The sequence below is a fragment of the Lutra lutra genome, chromosome 11 (genome assembly GCF_902655055.1).
Source record: "Lutra lutra chromosome 11, mLutLut1.2, whole genome shotgun sequence".
Taxonomy (NCBI): Eukaryota; Metazoa; Chordata; class Mammalia; order Carnivora; family Mustelidae; genus Lutra; species Lutra lutra.
The window spans coordinates 4,609,599-4,625,540 of NC_062288.1; the positions used below are offsets into that span (position 1 = coordinate 4,609,599).

The window sequence follows — 15,942 nt, forward strand, 5'->3', positions numbered from 1 at the left end:
TGTGCTGTGACATCAGCTTGTGACTCTCAGCTTGGGTCACTTCCCACTGATGGCAGAGATCCCCTCTTGTCCCCCCGGCTTCCAGGATGCCAACAAAGAAAGTTCTTCTTGCTCCTAGTGACAGCACGGGGCAGCTGCCACAACTTCATGGTTAGCCCTCAGGTGCCACGTTGCCCATGCCTGAACCCAAAGAGGATGTTTCTTGTGAGAGAGCCCTGCGGCGTCTTCTCCACCCAAGCCGAAAATCCTACGGGAAGGGACTTCATTCACCGGAGAAGCGGCTGACAGTGTCCTGTTGTGATTCTAGGATCCTCTGGAAGAGGCTCAGATTCAAGAGGAATGCGAGGCCACTGGTGGGAGCTGACAGCAGCCCCCTCCCGGGCTTGGGCTCCAGCACCCCCTGGGTAACTGGCCGCTGACACACGCCAAACGGAGCTTCAGGGCCACCAGATTCTGACCTCAGATGCTGTCCAGACAGGTGCCTGCGTGGCCACCTGATAGTTGGGGAGGGTGAGCCCTGTTCCTGGAACCTGGCTAGCTTTGGGCAGAGGAAACGGACACCCTCCTTTGGTCGTCTTCATTCCTCCCTGCTGAAGATGAGCATTATTACTGTCGTTTCAAATGAGGAAGGCCAGAAGGAGCAGCACGGTTTAGTTTTCTTCTGGGGTGAGAGTGCGTGTGTGCATGTGAGGGTATGTTAGGTTGAGGTACGCCTCTTGATTTCAGTGCATTGTTTTTTCTATTTTTTTCTAGTTGGTCACAGTCCCCACCATTCCCTATTATGCACCTCATTCACCACCTTATTTCCTTACCTGAGAGGCCCCTGAAAAATTTTGAATTTGTGATCCTTGGGAGAACCGATTGCATGTTATGCCCTCATACCCACCTTTTCAAAAGCCTCCTCTTTGGAAGACATTTAATTCCAGTCCTTTTTATATTAAGGGAGGACCAAGCTTTCTGCTCAGGGATTACTTTTCACCCTTTACTCTGATTCTAACACAAGAGGCTTTCGATCTTCCCTTTTTTTTTTTTTTTAAAGATTTTATTTATTTATTTGGCAGACAGAGATCACAAGTAGGCAGAGAGGCAGGCAGAGAGAGAGAGGAAGGGAAGCAGGCTCTCTGCTGAGCAGAGAGCCCGATGCGGGGCTCGATCCCAGGACACTGGGATCATGACCTGAGCTGAAGGCAGAGGCTTTAACCCACTGAGCCACCCAGGCGCCCCTCGATCTTCCCATTTTTAAAAACAGAGAAGTTTGGCTTTTACAACATTTTCACAGGGTCAGTATCGACCCGGTCTGCCCCCAGGTAGGTGGGAGAACCCCGTAGGGAACGTGTCCCTTCTCTTAAGGGCTTAGTTTATGAATCTGTGAATGAGCAGAGCTTCTGTTAAAGTATCTCCACCAAAAATGTTAACATCACCTGCTGCTGGGGTGAGTGGATAGGGGCCCCGGTGGTTCTCGAGGCCTGCGGTCATGGCGCCTGGTCTCTCCCTGCCCTGCTCTATGTGCAGCGGCTGGGGGCTGAGGCACCGTGAGTACGCGTCTCCCTCCACCACAGAAATGGATAGACACATCTCTCCATTGTGGAGGCTGAGAGTGGGGTCTGGTTCTGTCGAGGCTCAAAGATGGCCATATCCACCCTGTGCCCTCCCACAGTGGGGAGAAAGCCCAGAGTGATCACCCGGCTCTTCCTTTCCCTGAAAGGGCACTAATCCCACTTAGGCGTCTAGCCCCCGACCTCAGCTCCTGACATCCCCACCTCCTAATACCATCTCACTGGGGGGTGAAGGCTCCAACCTATGAATTTTGGAGGGAACACAAACATGCAGTCCGTAACAGAAGGCCGGCATTCTTTGTTCTGCTTCGGACCTGACCGTGTAATCACGGCATTCCAGAATGTTCCCCAGGTCTGGACCTTTAGCCCAGAAGGAATAACCGTCTTCGGTTCTGTCAGCTGCTCAGCTGTTGGCTGCAGAGGCGAAAGGGCATGTCGACGCTGCCGGCGTCCTCCCCGCTCTCTTCGGTGAGATCCCCCATGCTCTGTATTAATCTGAGGGAGTTCGTCACAAGAGGATTTGAAGGGCGTCCCTAGACAGCCGGTCTTGCTACAAACTAAGCCCTAAAGAAGGAAAAGTCATTCTTTGATGTGGCGTTGGGTTGTCAGACTGTTGCACTGTTGATCTGTGGAGCGGTAGGTGGGGCGGCTTTCTTCCCAGCACTGGAGACCTGACAGCTTCTGGGGACAGTTCTTCATTAAGTCCCTTTGTGTGCAAATCCGCTCTCTGACAGAGAGTGGAAAGACAAAGAGAACAAAAACATAATCTTTCCCGAAGGGCGCAGGAAGCAGAAGCTTTCTGTTGCTACAGGGCCAGTGGCTAGTTTGGGGGGCTGGAAGGGGGCTGAGGACAAAACCCCATTAATTTGGGGTGCAGAAAAGAGGGCGGAAAGGCACGCAGGGGTCCGGAGCCATCCTTGCTGCTCTGACTGTTGGAAGGAGCCTGGAGGACAAGGGCCAGCAGGTGCCTCAGTGTCCCTGCTGGACCCTGCTGCTGTCCTGTGTGGAGACAGAGCTTTGCAGGGCCTTGGCTAATTTAATAAGAAGGTTTCCGGTAAGGAACCAGAGGTAACCTCGGAGGAGGATTTAGTTCCAGGTGACAGCACACAGTCCCCGTCCCAGCATTGTGCAGGGAGTCGGGAGAGGCTGGGGAGAGGCGGGAGGATGAATTCAGTGAGGTCAGGACAATCGCACACGAGTGGCCTGGTGGTCCGACCGGACCCAGCGTTCAGGCTGCTGCGGGGGACTTGGGTGTGGTCCTTGGCAATGCACCAGACCTGTGGGTGTGTTTCGTTTGGGGGCGGGGAAGGGGGGAGGAACCACAGTTGAAAGGCAGCAGTCCCGAGTTTTTCTCCAGCTGCGGAATAACACAGCTCCGGGCCGTGGGAAGCTGGTAAGACCTGGTGGTTTACACAGAAGCCGACTCTGATTTCCCTCCAAGTGCAACTTGCTAACTAGTGTGACGCCAGGCCCTTTGGAAACAGGCTCAGCCGCTGGAAAGGACGCTTCCGCCATCTGGTGATCAAAATGTGACAGTGACTTTTGGGGAAGCTGCTCGTCATCCCCAGCAAAGACCGCGGTTAGTCGCCCGCCTCTTTGCTTGGTGTCTCTGGCAACTTGTGTCTTAATTCACCGTCATCGGATTAATTCCGTAACAGGGTCAGGATGTGTAAACAAAACACAGGTACGCAAACACCTAAGGAACGCTCCTTAGCTTTCGGAGAAGTCCTGTGCTGTGGCTCCCCACATCTGCTGGTGGTGGAAAGCGTGCTCCTTTGAGGTCTTAGGAATCTCATCATTTGGGGGTAATTACTCAGCGTTTCCAAATCTGCCCCTGGAAAATGTCTCTCACCTTCTTTTCGTCTCCACTAAATGGTTCTGGGAGCTCATGTAGCCCCACGACAGGGGGAGGGGTGTTGTGCTGCCTCCGGGGCTGTGGCTGTGGGCGTCCTTTCTGCTCCCTGCAGCATCATCCCCAAGCTCTCAGGATCCCTGCTAGGTTGTCTGGCCGTAAAGCTCCTCCCTGTCCTTATGGCCATCCCTCTTCTCTACCTGTCCCATCCTCCTCACCTTCTTAACCATCTTCCCTCTTTTTTCAACTAGAAACCACAACTTCGCCTCGGAATTTCTTACTATGCGCCTGCAATTCTCAGCATCTGTGACTTTCTTCCCTTCTGTTAGTTTCTTTTTCACTTATTTATGCCTCAGCTCCCAAGCCAGACGGAGCACTGAGGCGAGCAGTAGATTTTTTCATATCTGTCCTCGACATGCAGGATTCCACAGGGCAGGGGGCCGGTGGGGTTGCACAGAGGATGGGGGCTGGCGATGGAACCCAGGGAGGCCAGTCCTGGTGTTGCTGTCCCAGGACCTGTGTGTCCATCATCCAGTCTGCAGGATGCACGAGTCCAGACCTTGTATCTTCCATATTCAGATTTGAAAAGAAGTTTGTCCATTGCCTGAGTAACAGAATCTGAACCCCCAGCAGCTCAGTACAAATTTGAGCTCTTTAAAGGCAAACCTGGCAAACAGAACAGTTAGAAAATCTGTAGCAGAAAGCACATGTGACATCTGTCCACTGGGCTCAGGACTCGACTCCTGCAGAATCTGGAGGCTCTGCTGTCTGATCTCAGGCATGCAGCGAGGTCCTCAGATCCCATACATGCTTTTGACATTCTCAGGTCCCTTCTGCGAAGTTGCTGCCTTAGTGTTCATGTTGCGCTGGCGACCGAACCTTCTCTTCCATTTGTGGATGACATGTGTCCTCCAAATCCCGATCCCTCTTAGTGGAAAGATTTGTCCTCCTTCCTTCGTCCCCAGATGTGGGTGTCTGATCCTGGCGCAGCTTGTGGGGTGCTGAGCCAATTCCTACTGCAGCAAAGCTGTAAATTTTATTTTTTTTATTTTTTTTAAGATTTTATTTATTTATTTGACAGAGAGAGATCACAAGTAGATGGAGAGGCAGGCAGAGAGAGAGAGAGGGAAGCAGGATCTCTGCCGAGCAGAGAACCCGATACGGGACTCGATCCCAGGACGCTGAGATCATGACCTGAGCCGAAGGCAGCGGCTTAACCCACTGAGCCACCCAGGCGCCCCAATATAAATTTTATTTTTTATTTTTATTTTTTTCGTCATGTGCCATGCAAGTTCATTTCAGCTCTTCCCAGCTGTCTCTTTCTTGACTCCATTAATATCTAATGAGCCTGGATATTTGCACAGGGTCAGTCACCGTAACAATCCCATACGTGATGGACACATGGCCCTAATATTGAGGGGTCCTGAAAGGAGCTGCTGGCCCACTTGCAGCCTGGGATCCGGGCTCTCGGTGCCTAGGGCTTTGTGCTCTAAGCCAAGTGCACCCGAAAAAATTCAAGGGATTTGGAAGGAAGGGAAGCACGGGGAGGGAGGAAGGGAGAAGGAAGCCCAGAATTCAGCGTCCTTTGTTTTCACGTGAATCTTACTTCGTGTCATTACAGCATCCCAACAGTTTGGGGGTTACTAGTGGGACACCTCTGCCGAAGGGGGAAACAGAAATAGGGAGAAGATTTTATCTAATGGTGAAGGTTTTCATTGTGAAGGTTCTATGCTACTAGCTCCTCTTCTCTTGCTTCTCTGTGTGGAAATTAATCCCATCTGTGAAAACCCTACAATTGTTCGGGAATGTTCTGCCTTCTACTTGTCTGTTCCTAAGGAAGTGTCTGCACCCAGCCTGGAATTGTCCCCTGGCCATGAGGAGCCCGTGCATTTCGTGGCATGGGGCTTTCATGGCATTTCCTCCAGCAATCCCAGCAGAAAGTTCCAGATCACAGTATAACAGAGGTTGCCATGCAGGCAACATGGGATTGAGGGGACACACGGCATTGTCTGCCCCTCCCCCTGCCAGGGGCCCTTTGTGGCAACATAGAACATGAGGGCGAGTTTAAGTGGATTTGAGGAGAGCGGGTGGGTCTTCTGGTGCGTGATGCGAATCTGATCTGTAGGAAGGATGGAGGGAGCTTGTACCTTCCAGAGTGGAAAGAGATTTGGGCCACGGACAAGACCAGGATTCCCTATTCAACACGCTTTCTGCAATATTTCAGAGCCTGGTCCTTCTCGTGGTGATAATGATTATAATCACAGTTGCGAAATCACGCAAGGCAGCGTTTCCTACAATCGGTGCCTCACTGCACCTCTTCATTAACGTAAAATATAGGTGATAAATGGGAAGCCACTTATGTACTCCTTGCTGAGACGTGTCCCACTCAGCCTCTGACCCCCTCCCGTAGAGATCTTCAATCTGTACGTACGGGGCACTGGATTTCAGCAATATCCGTTTGAGCAGGCGTCATTTCACATTTGAGAATTGTCTCTGTAAATGACGGTTCCTGTTCCTACTTCTTTGTTAAGAAATAGGCGCAATCTTTACTTTATGGTCCTTACAGCCAACACACGTGCGATGGAGATATGCAAATAATTACCGAGCATTCCGGGGGTCTAATTACGAGCTGCCCTCAAGGTGATAGCACCAGAGCTTCCGCGATGCGTTGTGTTTACGGTGGCTTTGCCAAGCACATGCTCGAAGGGTTGGTCCTTCACTGCACTGCCTCAGGTTGGACCTTCTCGGATGCACATTGAAGATGCCCATTTGGCACAGTAAGCCAGGCCAGCGGCCTCCGCCTGGACCCTGGATCTGAGGCTGGGCCTGGGGTGCTCGGCCGGCTGGCAGTCGTGCTCGCCAGCCCAGCTCCCGCCCGTGCTCTTACCTTCCAGAAACATGGCGGAAGCGGTATTTGTCAGTCTGGTTTCAGGACAGGGATGACTGCACGAATCCACAGACCTTGTCTCACTCCCGGTTCCTATTCTCTTTCCCCAACACAAGTCCTGTCTCCTCCCGGCACGTGGGGGCGGGGGGGGGGGGCGCGAGAACGGGGACTTTTCCTCACATGCTGAGCTGTTCTTCTAGGTTGAGTATTTAAATTCTGTCTATGCGGAACCGGGGTTTGTAACCGGAGGATCGCAGGGAAGGGTGTTTCCATCAGCAGGCATGCCACCCAGGATGTAGGCTGTGACTTGCTAACGAGAGGGGCTGCTGTTTCAGAACTAGGTTACCCCTGGTGAAATATCTTTTGGGGACTGAACAACATGGGAGGCACATAAAGGATTGCCTCGTCTGACTGCAGGAATGCAACTGGCAAGTTCACCTTGCTGGTCACAGGCGCAGTGATGCACAGGCATGCTCAGTTGTAGCTTCCATGGTGGGATGGAGAACATGGGGATGGCGGGAAGCCATCTGGTGCTCATGCTGGTGCATGAGGGCTCTGCAGCTTTGGGGCTGCTCCGACCTGGTGGCTACAATCAGAATTTCCTCATGGGACAGCCAAACCTCCACCAGAGTCCGGCTGCTGGAGTCAGCTGCCTGCACCTGCTGCCGTGGGTGGGGGGCAGGGGGCAGGGACTCCATCCATAGGTGGCTTAATGAAATGAGCCAGAAAGAGGGTCATGGGCACCTGGAATGCCAGATGCACCCCATGACTGCTGACCCAACCTCTGTGTTGAGGCCACAGCCCGTGCTGGATCCTGGGCTGCGGCTTCCTGTCTTCTGGGCAGCCCCCGCACCTCCATCTCAGTCACGGGAAGGCACGTGGCTGCCTCGGAGAGGAGTCTGAGGATGCGACAGACCCAGGGACAGCGCTTGCATGGGAGTCGGGGGTGCGGAGGTGGGGTGGGACTGGCCACAGGGAGAACAGCTGTCCCGAGTGCAGCGGGGTGCTGTCACATCTCTCCTTTGTGACGTGGTGACGCTGAACTCATATGGCTGTGACTTCCTGAGTTCACGTAGGTTTTTGGAGTGGTGGCAATGGCAGTGGTTTGCACTTTAGTGAACTTTCCTGCTCCATATGAGGCATTGGTGGGAAATAAGGTGATGGGCTTAATGAGGGGAGGGGCCGGTTGTAACTGTGCTTCTGAGCGGAGAGCCAGGTGAAGCCTGACCCTTAGTGATCAGAGCCAGACATGCACAGAGGGGCCGAGGGGCTCAGCTGGAGTTCTGTGGGGTTGGATTGCATGCCCCCCCGCCATGCCCTGGGACCTGGCTGCCAATGGGAGACTGCCATCCTGGGCAGGGAGTTCCGGGAACCGTGATCACATGGGGAGCTCTAACTCAGGGCAGGCAGGAAACCTATGAACAGGGTGTGGGGGCCTTTGCCCAGATGGGACTGTAGTGGCCACGGTGTTCTCTGAGCGGACGGGCAGGGCTTGGCCACTTTGTTCTGTGTGGGACTCAGCAGAGCTAAAACTCTTTTTACGAGGGACAGGAGCCTGGTGTGGGGTGTGGCGAGGATGGGCAGAGCAGGTGGCAGGAGGAGAGGCCTGAGTGTGACATGCTTGCTTGTGGTGCTCCCGCTTCTGAGCCTCAACTCATATATATATTTTTAGATTGATCGATTGATTGATTGGAGAGTGAGAGAGCGAGCAAGCAGGGGAAGGGGTAGAGGGAGAGAGGGAATCCCAAATAGACTCCATGCTGAGCACAGAGCCCAACAGGGACTCGACCCCAGGACCCTGAGATCATGACCTGAGCTGAAACCAAGAGCCTGACGTTTAACTCTCTGAGCCATACAGGTATCCCTCAAACTCCTGTTTTTGAGACATGAACCCATCTCCAAAGAGCTGAATCAGGATTTCTCAGTGTTCTATGAGAGCGAAGTTCCCAGTAGAACTTTTAATCAAGTTGCAGAATCTTTCAGAAGGTAGCAGTCAGGGCCGTAGGCATGCACTGTCCATGCCTCACTCTGTGCATGGACACAGGGAGGTCGTGGAGCCGGGAGCGGGAGGGAGTGTTCGGTTCTGGGCTTCTCACCCAGGATGTGCTCCCTCATGTGGGGAGCTGCAGGGTGAGGCCGCCTCCAGTCCTGCGTCCTAGGGTCTGCCGTCTTTGGGACCCACGCCTGCTCCTTTGTGGTTTTTCCTGGAGCTCCCCTCAGGGACAGCCTGGAGACCTGGTCTCCCCTTCCGTCAAATTCCCAAAGCAGAATGGGGCTTTTTCCTGTATCCCCACAGTGCAGGCAGCGTGGGGGTGGTGTCAGGCTGTGCCCCTTTCTGGAGGACAGACCCCAGTGATTGTTGACTTTCTTGTTCCTTTTGGACTACCCTGCCCTCCAGATGGAACTGTCCTCACCTCTTCTGGGGCTGGGGGCCTGGCTCTGCATCGTGGAGCCTGCCTTGTCTGTGCTGTGTGGCTTCGGTCCCACACCTCACACTGAAGGCTCGGACACACAATGAACCGTGTCTCTTGTGACTCAAGGTCTCTCCTGTTAAAACTCCAGATCCTTTTCTTATCCTGCTTGCTAAGGCAATGCAGCCTTGACAGAAGGATGCTACAGGCTGACAAACGAGTTAGTGTAGGCAGAAAGAAAAGAGAGCAGCAAAGAGCAAAGTCCGTGACAGCATCATGAGAGCCTCATGGTGCCCACCGTGTTCCTGGAAATCGTGCCTTGTGTTGCTGCAAGACTGGCAGCAGCTTCTAAGGCTGTCCTGCACACCAGCTCAGAGCGTTACCCTGGGCCGCTCTGAAGTCTCACTGACACGTACTCACTCAGTCTACAGGCTCGTGTGTATACACATACAGTCACACACACCCATACACACACACTCAGACAAACCCCATACTCACAATACACACTCACATATACACACAGTCACTCACACCCATACACTGACACACACTTATACACTCTGACAAACCCCACACTCACAATACACGCACACACTCTTAACATAGTTACACACTCACACACATACACAGGCTCACACACAGTCACACACATGCACTCACAGTCACACATACACACACATACAAGCACACAGTGATTCATTCTCACACACTCACACATACATCTAGTCACAAACTCACACACTGACACACACAGTCACAAATACACACACACAGTTACAAACTGACGTTCACATACTGACACACTCACACCCACACACACCCCGACAACTCACACATATACACATGCACCCACTCATACACCTACACTCACAAACTCACACACATACATACCCACACACGCACTCACACTCACACAGATAAGCCTCAGCCCTCACTCCCAGCCAGACTGACTGAGGGCTAGAGCTAGACAAAAGACTAATTTTACATAAAAAATGAGCTTCTGTTTCATGAAATAACCAGGTATTTGGTAGAGATTTGGGATCTTAAATTTGGCGTTGGCTAGACGAAGGAGGCATCGTGAGTGTTGTTTGCGTTCTCTCCCTTTCAAGTGCTGGTTAGTCAGGGTGTGCTGTGCAGAGCAGAGCACCCAGGACCCCCCAGTCCAGGATGCTCTGCCTGACACCCTCCCCACTATCTTTCAAAGCATCTATTTCCACATGGTGGCTCCTGCTTCTGACTGCTGGGTCCGCATATGCCGTTTCTGCTTTGTCCTGGGTCAGCCCCATGGACAGTCACTCTAGTGGTGATTTCCAGGGGAAAAAAATCATCTACATCACAGCCTGTGTGTGGCTATGGCCGATTGAGTTGGTGTCGTGCAACCCTTCCAGGAATGCCATCATGCTTGATGGGAATGATCCAAGAGGTAGAATCTGGGCCAGCTGCTGGGCGTGCAGCACAGAGAAAGCCCCTGCTCACTGAGTGGCAGAGGGAGGGCCCCCTGGAGGCAGTGGGGGAGAGAAAGAAGACCTGCCAGGCTCTGGAATCAGGCCCCTTGGCAAGCTGCCTGCCCCTGAGTCTGCTTCCGCAGCAGCACACTGGGCGAGGGTTCCATTGAGTGCTGCTGTGAGGGCTCCCTGAGGTCACCTTCAGCCAGCTCTTGGCTAGGTACCTCCTTCCCTCACCCGGTCCCATCCCCCTCTGCTATCTGCTCAGCTCCCGTGTGGCAGTGTCCCCGACTAGCTGGGTGGCCCTGGCAGAGCTGTGCGAAAGGGGCTTTTGGAGGGAAACCCGCTCTGCTCCAGCATCCTGGCTCTGCACTTTGCAAACCACAGGGCTGCATCGTGTGTGACACTCCTGAGACACTCGGGCGTCTTCACAGAGGATTCTGGGATGGGGGGGTGGGTAGGAAAACCTGAGTTTGTCCGGGGAGGATGGCGGGAGGTCTGAGCCTGACCGTGGGCTTGTGTTGCAGGTGTCTCCGTGTGAACGGTGCCGCTGCGAAGCCAACGGGGAGGTGCTGTGCACCGTGTCCGCGTGTCCTCAGACGGAGTGTGTGGACCCCGTGTACGAGCCTGACCAGTGCTGTCCCATCTGCAAAAACGGTACGTGAGGTGCACGGCGAGCGCGGGGCTGCCTCCCCCACGCCCCCTGGGGGTTCACCCCAAGTTCGCAGTCTGCTTCGTGGCGGATGAAAGATGTGTGCATGTGGGTTCAAACACGTGTCTGCACACCCTCATGTGTGCACCATGTGGCCGCTGGGCCCTGGGGCGCACTCGGAAGCTATTCTGCATGGAGGTGTGGTATCAGTCCCCGTGTTCCACAGACCGCATCAAGAAGCTCTTTGGGGAGAAATTTCCATTTCCAGAGCGAGGAGAGTCACTTATTTTAATTTAACTCTGTTTGTTCTTGCAAAGCAGTTTTTCTCTTTCCAAGACAAATCAAACATGCTGGTTGGGCTCATTTACTTTTCATTACTAAGTGAATTAAACTTGGGACGTAATTGAATATTTTTCATAAGTAAATTAGGCAGGAAGAGCACCCCCTCTCCAGTAAGAGCCGGTGTTGGATCAAAAGCCTCATCTGGTTTATGGAAAAGAAATGGCAGTATGTCCTTGATCATAATTTATAAAGGGAGAGCGTTTCCTCATCCTGAATAATGAGAATGACTTTGTACCTTAAAGTACTGAGTGCCATCCTGGGCATCACATTTTAAGAGGGTATTTGACAAGAGTGCGTTCCCAGGGACAGTGGGCTTCACCGTGATGGCTCGAGAGGGAGGCTTGATGAGGCCATTGGGTTGGAAGTGAGCTGGCTCTGGATTCACCTCTTCAAGAGCTTGAGTCCCTTCCCTGCAAGAGGGATGGAGGAGGGGAGTGTCTGTGTGGCCACAGGACGTGGTGCTAGGACTCAAGACCAAAGCCACAGATTGGCTCAGAAAGATGGGAGCATATCCCTGACCTGAGGACTCCAGAGAAGGAGGTGGTCCACTGGTCACTGCGGCGTTGCTGGACCACGCAGGAGGACCTGAGATGTGGGCTTTGTAGGTGGCCAATGGTGACACAGGGGCTATTGTTAGAGTCTGGGAGGATTCAGAGTTTCCGCAATCAAACTTTTGTAGGCCGTGGGGTGCCATGGATGCCCTGCCTGCTCGAGGTATAGGCAGATACCAGATTTCACCACGACTGTAAATAAACAGAAGAGGGAATGTAACTAAGTTTCCAATGTAAGTTTCCAGTGAAAGTGGAAGGAAGGTCCCCAAAGAACAAGCTCACTGCAGCTGGGGAGGAAAGGGCCACCCTATGAGGCTCAGCTTGTACGGTCCTCTGCATGTGAGTGGACCGTGTCAGAGCTGTTGGGGAGTGCATCTGCTATGGGGTGGGCTGTTCCGTGTGCACCCATCTTGAAGAATGAAAACCACGAGGCATAATTCCATGAGACAGAGATGGAGGGAGTTTCCGAGCAGACTTCACAAATAAGGTTTCACCGCCAGCTATGGGGTGGGAGGGACATCAGTATGCCTTTCTTTGCGAGTGTCAGTTAGGACTGGCAGAATGGAGTTGGGTTGGGGATGGGAGGGGAGGTAGAGAGGGCAGCAGCCCTCAGAGGGGTGTGGAGTGCTGTGAGCCTGCTGAGGAACTGGTGAGCTTGTGGCATCCCTCAGGAGATCAGGGCGGTTCCTATCCAGGTAGCAATACCTGCTGGTGGGCAGGGGAGTGCACTGCACGAGAAACCTCTCATGGAGTCAGTCTATTCAGTAGAAGGCTCAAATGTGGGGTGCTCACATATTTGGTTATGTTAAATATCCAAGATACAGTGTGTTTTCTCTTGCCAAGCACGGTAAGAAACAATGTTTTGGCATTTGATAGGGTGTCTTTGGATATTTCCAAAAGTTGGGAAGATGTGGTTTCAGTCTCTGAGGAAGTGCTAGTCCTTGAAACTGTACAGCTTCCAAACCACAGAAAAGTTGAAATCCTTGTACAATGAACAAGGGTAGACCTTCCACTGCATTTACCTATCACGAATGTTTTGCCATTTTCGCTGTTATCTCTTTTGGTCTGTCTTTGTCCCCACTTTCCCCCATCTCTGTATATAACCCAATGCCATCAGCACATTTCTTTCTTTGTTCGTTCCCATCATAGAAGCTGGAGACCTTCTATTTATACCAATGCCAGCATGAAGCCTACTGAATAGAGTTCAAGACTTTTTTTTTTTTTTTTTTTTTTTTGCAGTTCTGTTTGCTCTTAGGAAGGATTTATCCCAGTTAGGGTAGAGAATCAGTGAACTATGATTAGAAAGTATCTGGATTAATTCTTTTTTTTTTTCATCCCCAGGATATTGATTTTATCACTGAAAGTTTATACCCCTTTCTCCCATACCCCAGCCCCTCCCCTGTAGCAATCACCTGTTTGTTCTTGAATTAACTCCTTATTGGTGTGCATATGCTAAAATTTTAAGGATTCTTACTTTGAGAGACAGCATGGGTTGGAATAGGGCAGGATTTGGGGGATGGCATATTAGAGATTCTTAGAAGGAGCATAAATATGTTTTTTTAAAAAACAGATTCAAGAAGGATTACAGATTCAAGAAGGATTTGTATTAAAAGGTTTTGATCCAATTATGTCAAAACATCAACAACTTCTTATTTTCAGGAGTGCCAAGGAGAAAGAAGTTTAAATGAGCCTAATCACATACCATATTCACCAGATGGAATGGCTTTCTGCCGCCTATAGTATTCTGACCCTGATAGGGTAAATGGTGTTTTGAATTCTTACCAGAAGATTGGTTTGAAAATGAGAAGAATTTCTATGGAACGTGAATGCTCTGTAGTAATTAACTGAGATTAACAAATAATTTATGGTAGTCTATCTCTGCCCCCTGCACACACAAAACAATGGTGTCATAAGAAAATACTACCAGTGGGCTCACAGATTACAGACATCAAAACCAGTCCCTTACCCAAAATTAGATGCCAGGATAGAAGTTGCTTGGATGGAGTACGAAAGTTCTGAGTCCCAATCTTGTGAGGCAGGCCTTTACTCTGCATACTCTAATGTCTTCCCTGTAGCACTGAATACCTCCTCCTTCTTACAGAGGGAAAATTTCAGATCTGTAGCAAGCTGCCGAAGTCACTCATGTCAGAGGAGCAAAAGTTGGAAACCAGGAATGCAAGGGATACAAATAAAAGATCACAAACCAAGTACGACTTAGTATTTCCACTTTGATGATAGTATAGATGAGTCTCCCAAGGATTTTCTTTCCATAAAATGGCTTGTGTGGCACTGCTTTTTTTTTTTTTTTTTTTTTTGCTTTTTGGTTTTTTGGGTTTTTTGTTTTGTTTTGTTTTGTTTTACTTTTCCCCAGTGATACAAACAGCAAATGTTATTTATACGGACTTTCAAGATTTCAGGTTCGCTCTGGCGACAGGGGCACCTCAGAGGTGAGTTTCACAGCACTCGTGCCACATAAGCCCCTTGGTCTCAGAGCACCTGTGACGGCAGAGGTGAAGCCGCTCTGCTCTGCACACGCACACGCTCTTCCTTCATGCACAGGAACAGGCACGACCTTGACTCTGAGCCTTGTTAGGATCCACTCTGATTCTCTGAAGGGGAATAGCCCAAGGTGGTAGGAGGTAGTTCGAAAGCACTAAAGTCCTGAGTTAAGAGATTGTGCATCTCACGACAGTATCATGGTCACTAATGATACTGTTGACCCTTGAACAACATGGGTTTAAACGGTGTGGGTCCACTTATATGCAGGGTTTTTTTTTCCCCCCAATAAATACAGGACAGTTCTATAAATGTAGTTTTGCTTCCTCATGAGTTTCTTAACATTTTCTCTGTTCTAGCTTACTTTCTTTTTTTTTTTTAAAGATTTTATTTATTTATTTATTTATTTATTTATTTGACAGAGAGAGAGATCACAAGTAGACAGAGAGGCAGGCAGAGAGAGAGAGAGGGAAGCAGGCTCCCTGCTGAGCAGAGAGCCCAATGCGGGCCTCGATCCCAGGACCCTGAGATCATGACCTGAGCCGAAGGCAGCGGCTTAACCCACTGAGCCACCCAGGCGCCCTAGCTTACTTTCTTGTAGGAGTACAGAATATAACACAGCTTACAAAATACGTGTTAATCAATTCTTTGTGTTATTGTTAAGGCTTCTGGTTAACCGTAGGCTGTGAATTAAGTTAAGTTTTGGGGGAGTCAAAAGTTATACACAGACTTTTGCCTGCAGAGAGGTCAGTTCCCTAAACCCCCACATTGTCCCAGGGTCTATTAGCTATTTGCAACTTTATTTCCCCAAGAAAATAAATATGGCTTTTTGGAGAAGAAAATGAAAATTTTCATAAAATTTGTAAGAAAAATACTGAGACTTCAAATTACTAGAATCACTTTCATGAAAAATATGAGAAACATTGACTAAGAATTAGAGTTTCTTTTTTTCCCATGTATTTCAAAGAATAGGATAAAATAATTAAACTGCATGTAGTGAGTTGGGCAGAACTGAATGGTGTGTGTTTACGTGTGAGAGAGAGAGAGAGAGAGAGAGAGAGATTCATATCAGGATCCTTTTCACAAGGAACAACCGACTCTCATTGGCCTCACCATCGAATCTTTCCAAAATCTTTACCAGAGACATAAAACCAATCTTTTGGAAGTGCTTGGTTGCTATTTAGAAATGACATGAATTTTGTCTATTAAAAATATCAAGGAAACTATAAGTATCAGAATTAATCCTTGATACAAAATTGTTGTACAAGGTTAATATGTAAAAATCAGTCATGTTTCTATATACCAGCAACCAATAGAAATGTATTGAAAAAAAATAATCTTTCATGTAATATATAAATATATAAAATATATGTATTATACACACATACACACATGCACACACACAGTGGAATATTATTCATCCATCAAAAAGAATGAAATCTTGCCATTTGCAATGATGTGAAACTAGTGGGTATTATGCTAAGTGAAATAAGTCAATCAGAGAAAGACAATTATCATATGATTTCACTCTTATGTGGAATTTAAGAAACAAAACAAAGGATCATAGGGGGAAGGAGGGAAAAATAAAACAAGATGAAATCAGAGATGGAGACAAACCATAAGAGACTCTTTTTTTTCCTAATAAAATTTTTATTTATTTATTTATTTATTTGTCAGAGAGACAGACCGAGAGAGAAAGAGCACAAACAGGGGGAGCAGCAGGCAGAGGGAGAATCAGGCTCCCTGATGA

The 15,942-nt window shown here is 49.9% G+C and overlaps 1 protein-coding gene across 2 annotated transcripts in view; it reads left to right on the forward strand.

The window, feature by feature from the left end:
- The window catches only part of VWC2 (von Willebrand factor C domain containing 2), a 108,349-nt gene that overhangs the window by 12,688 nt on the left and 79,719 nt on the right, over positions 1-15,942 (forward strand). For both annotated transcript variants that reach the window (XR_007121686.1, XM_047696089.1), the window contains exon 3: positions 10,679-10,808. Coding sequence is in view for 1 of the 2 variants with exons in the window: in XM_047696089.1 (XP_047552045.1) it covers positions 10,679-10,808 (130 nt within the window). In the remaining variant the exon portion in view is untranslated. The remainder of the gene's footprint in view (positions 1-10,678; positions 10,809-15,942) is intronic.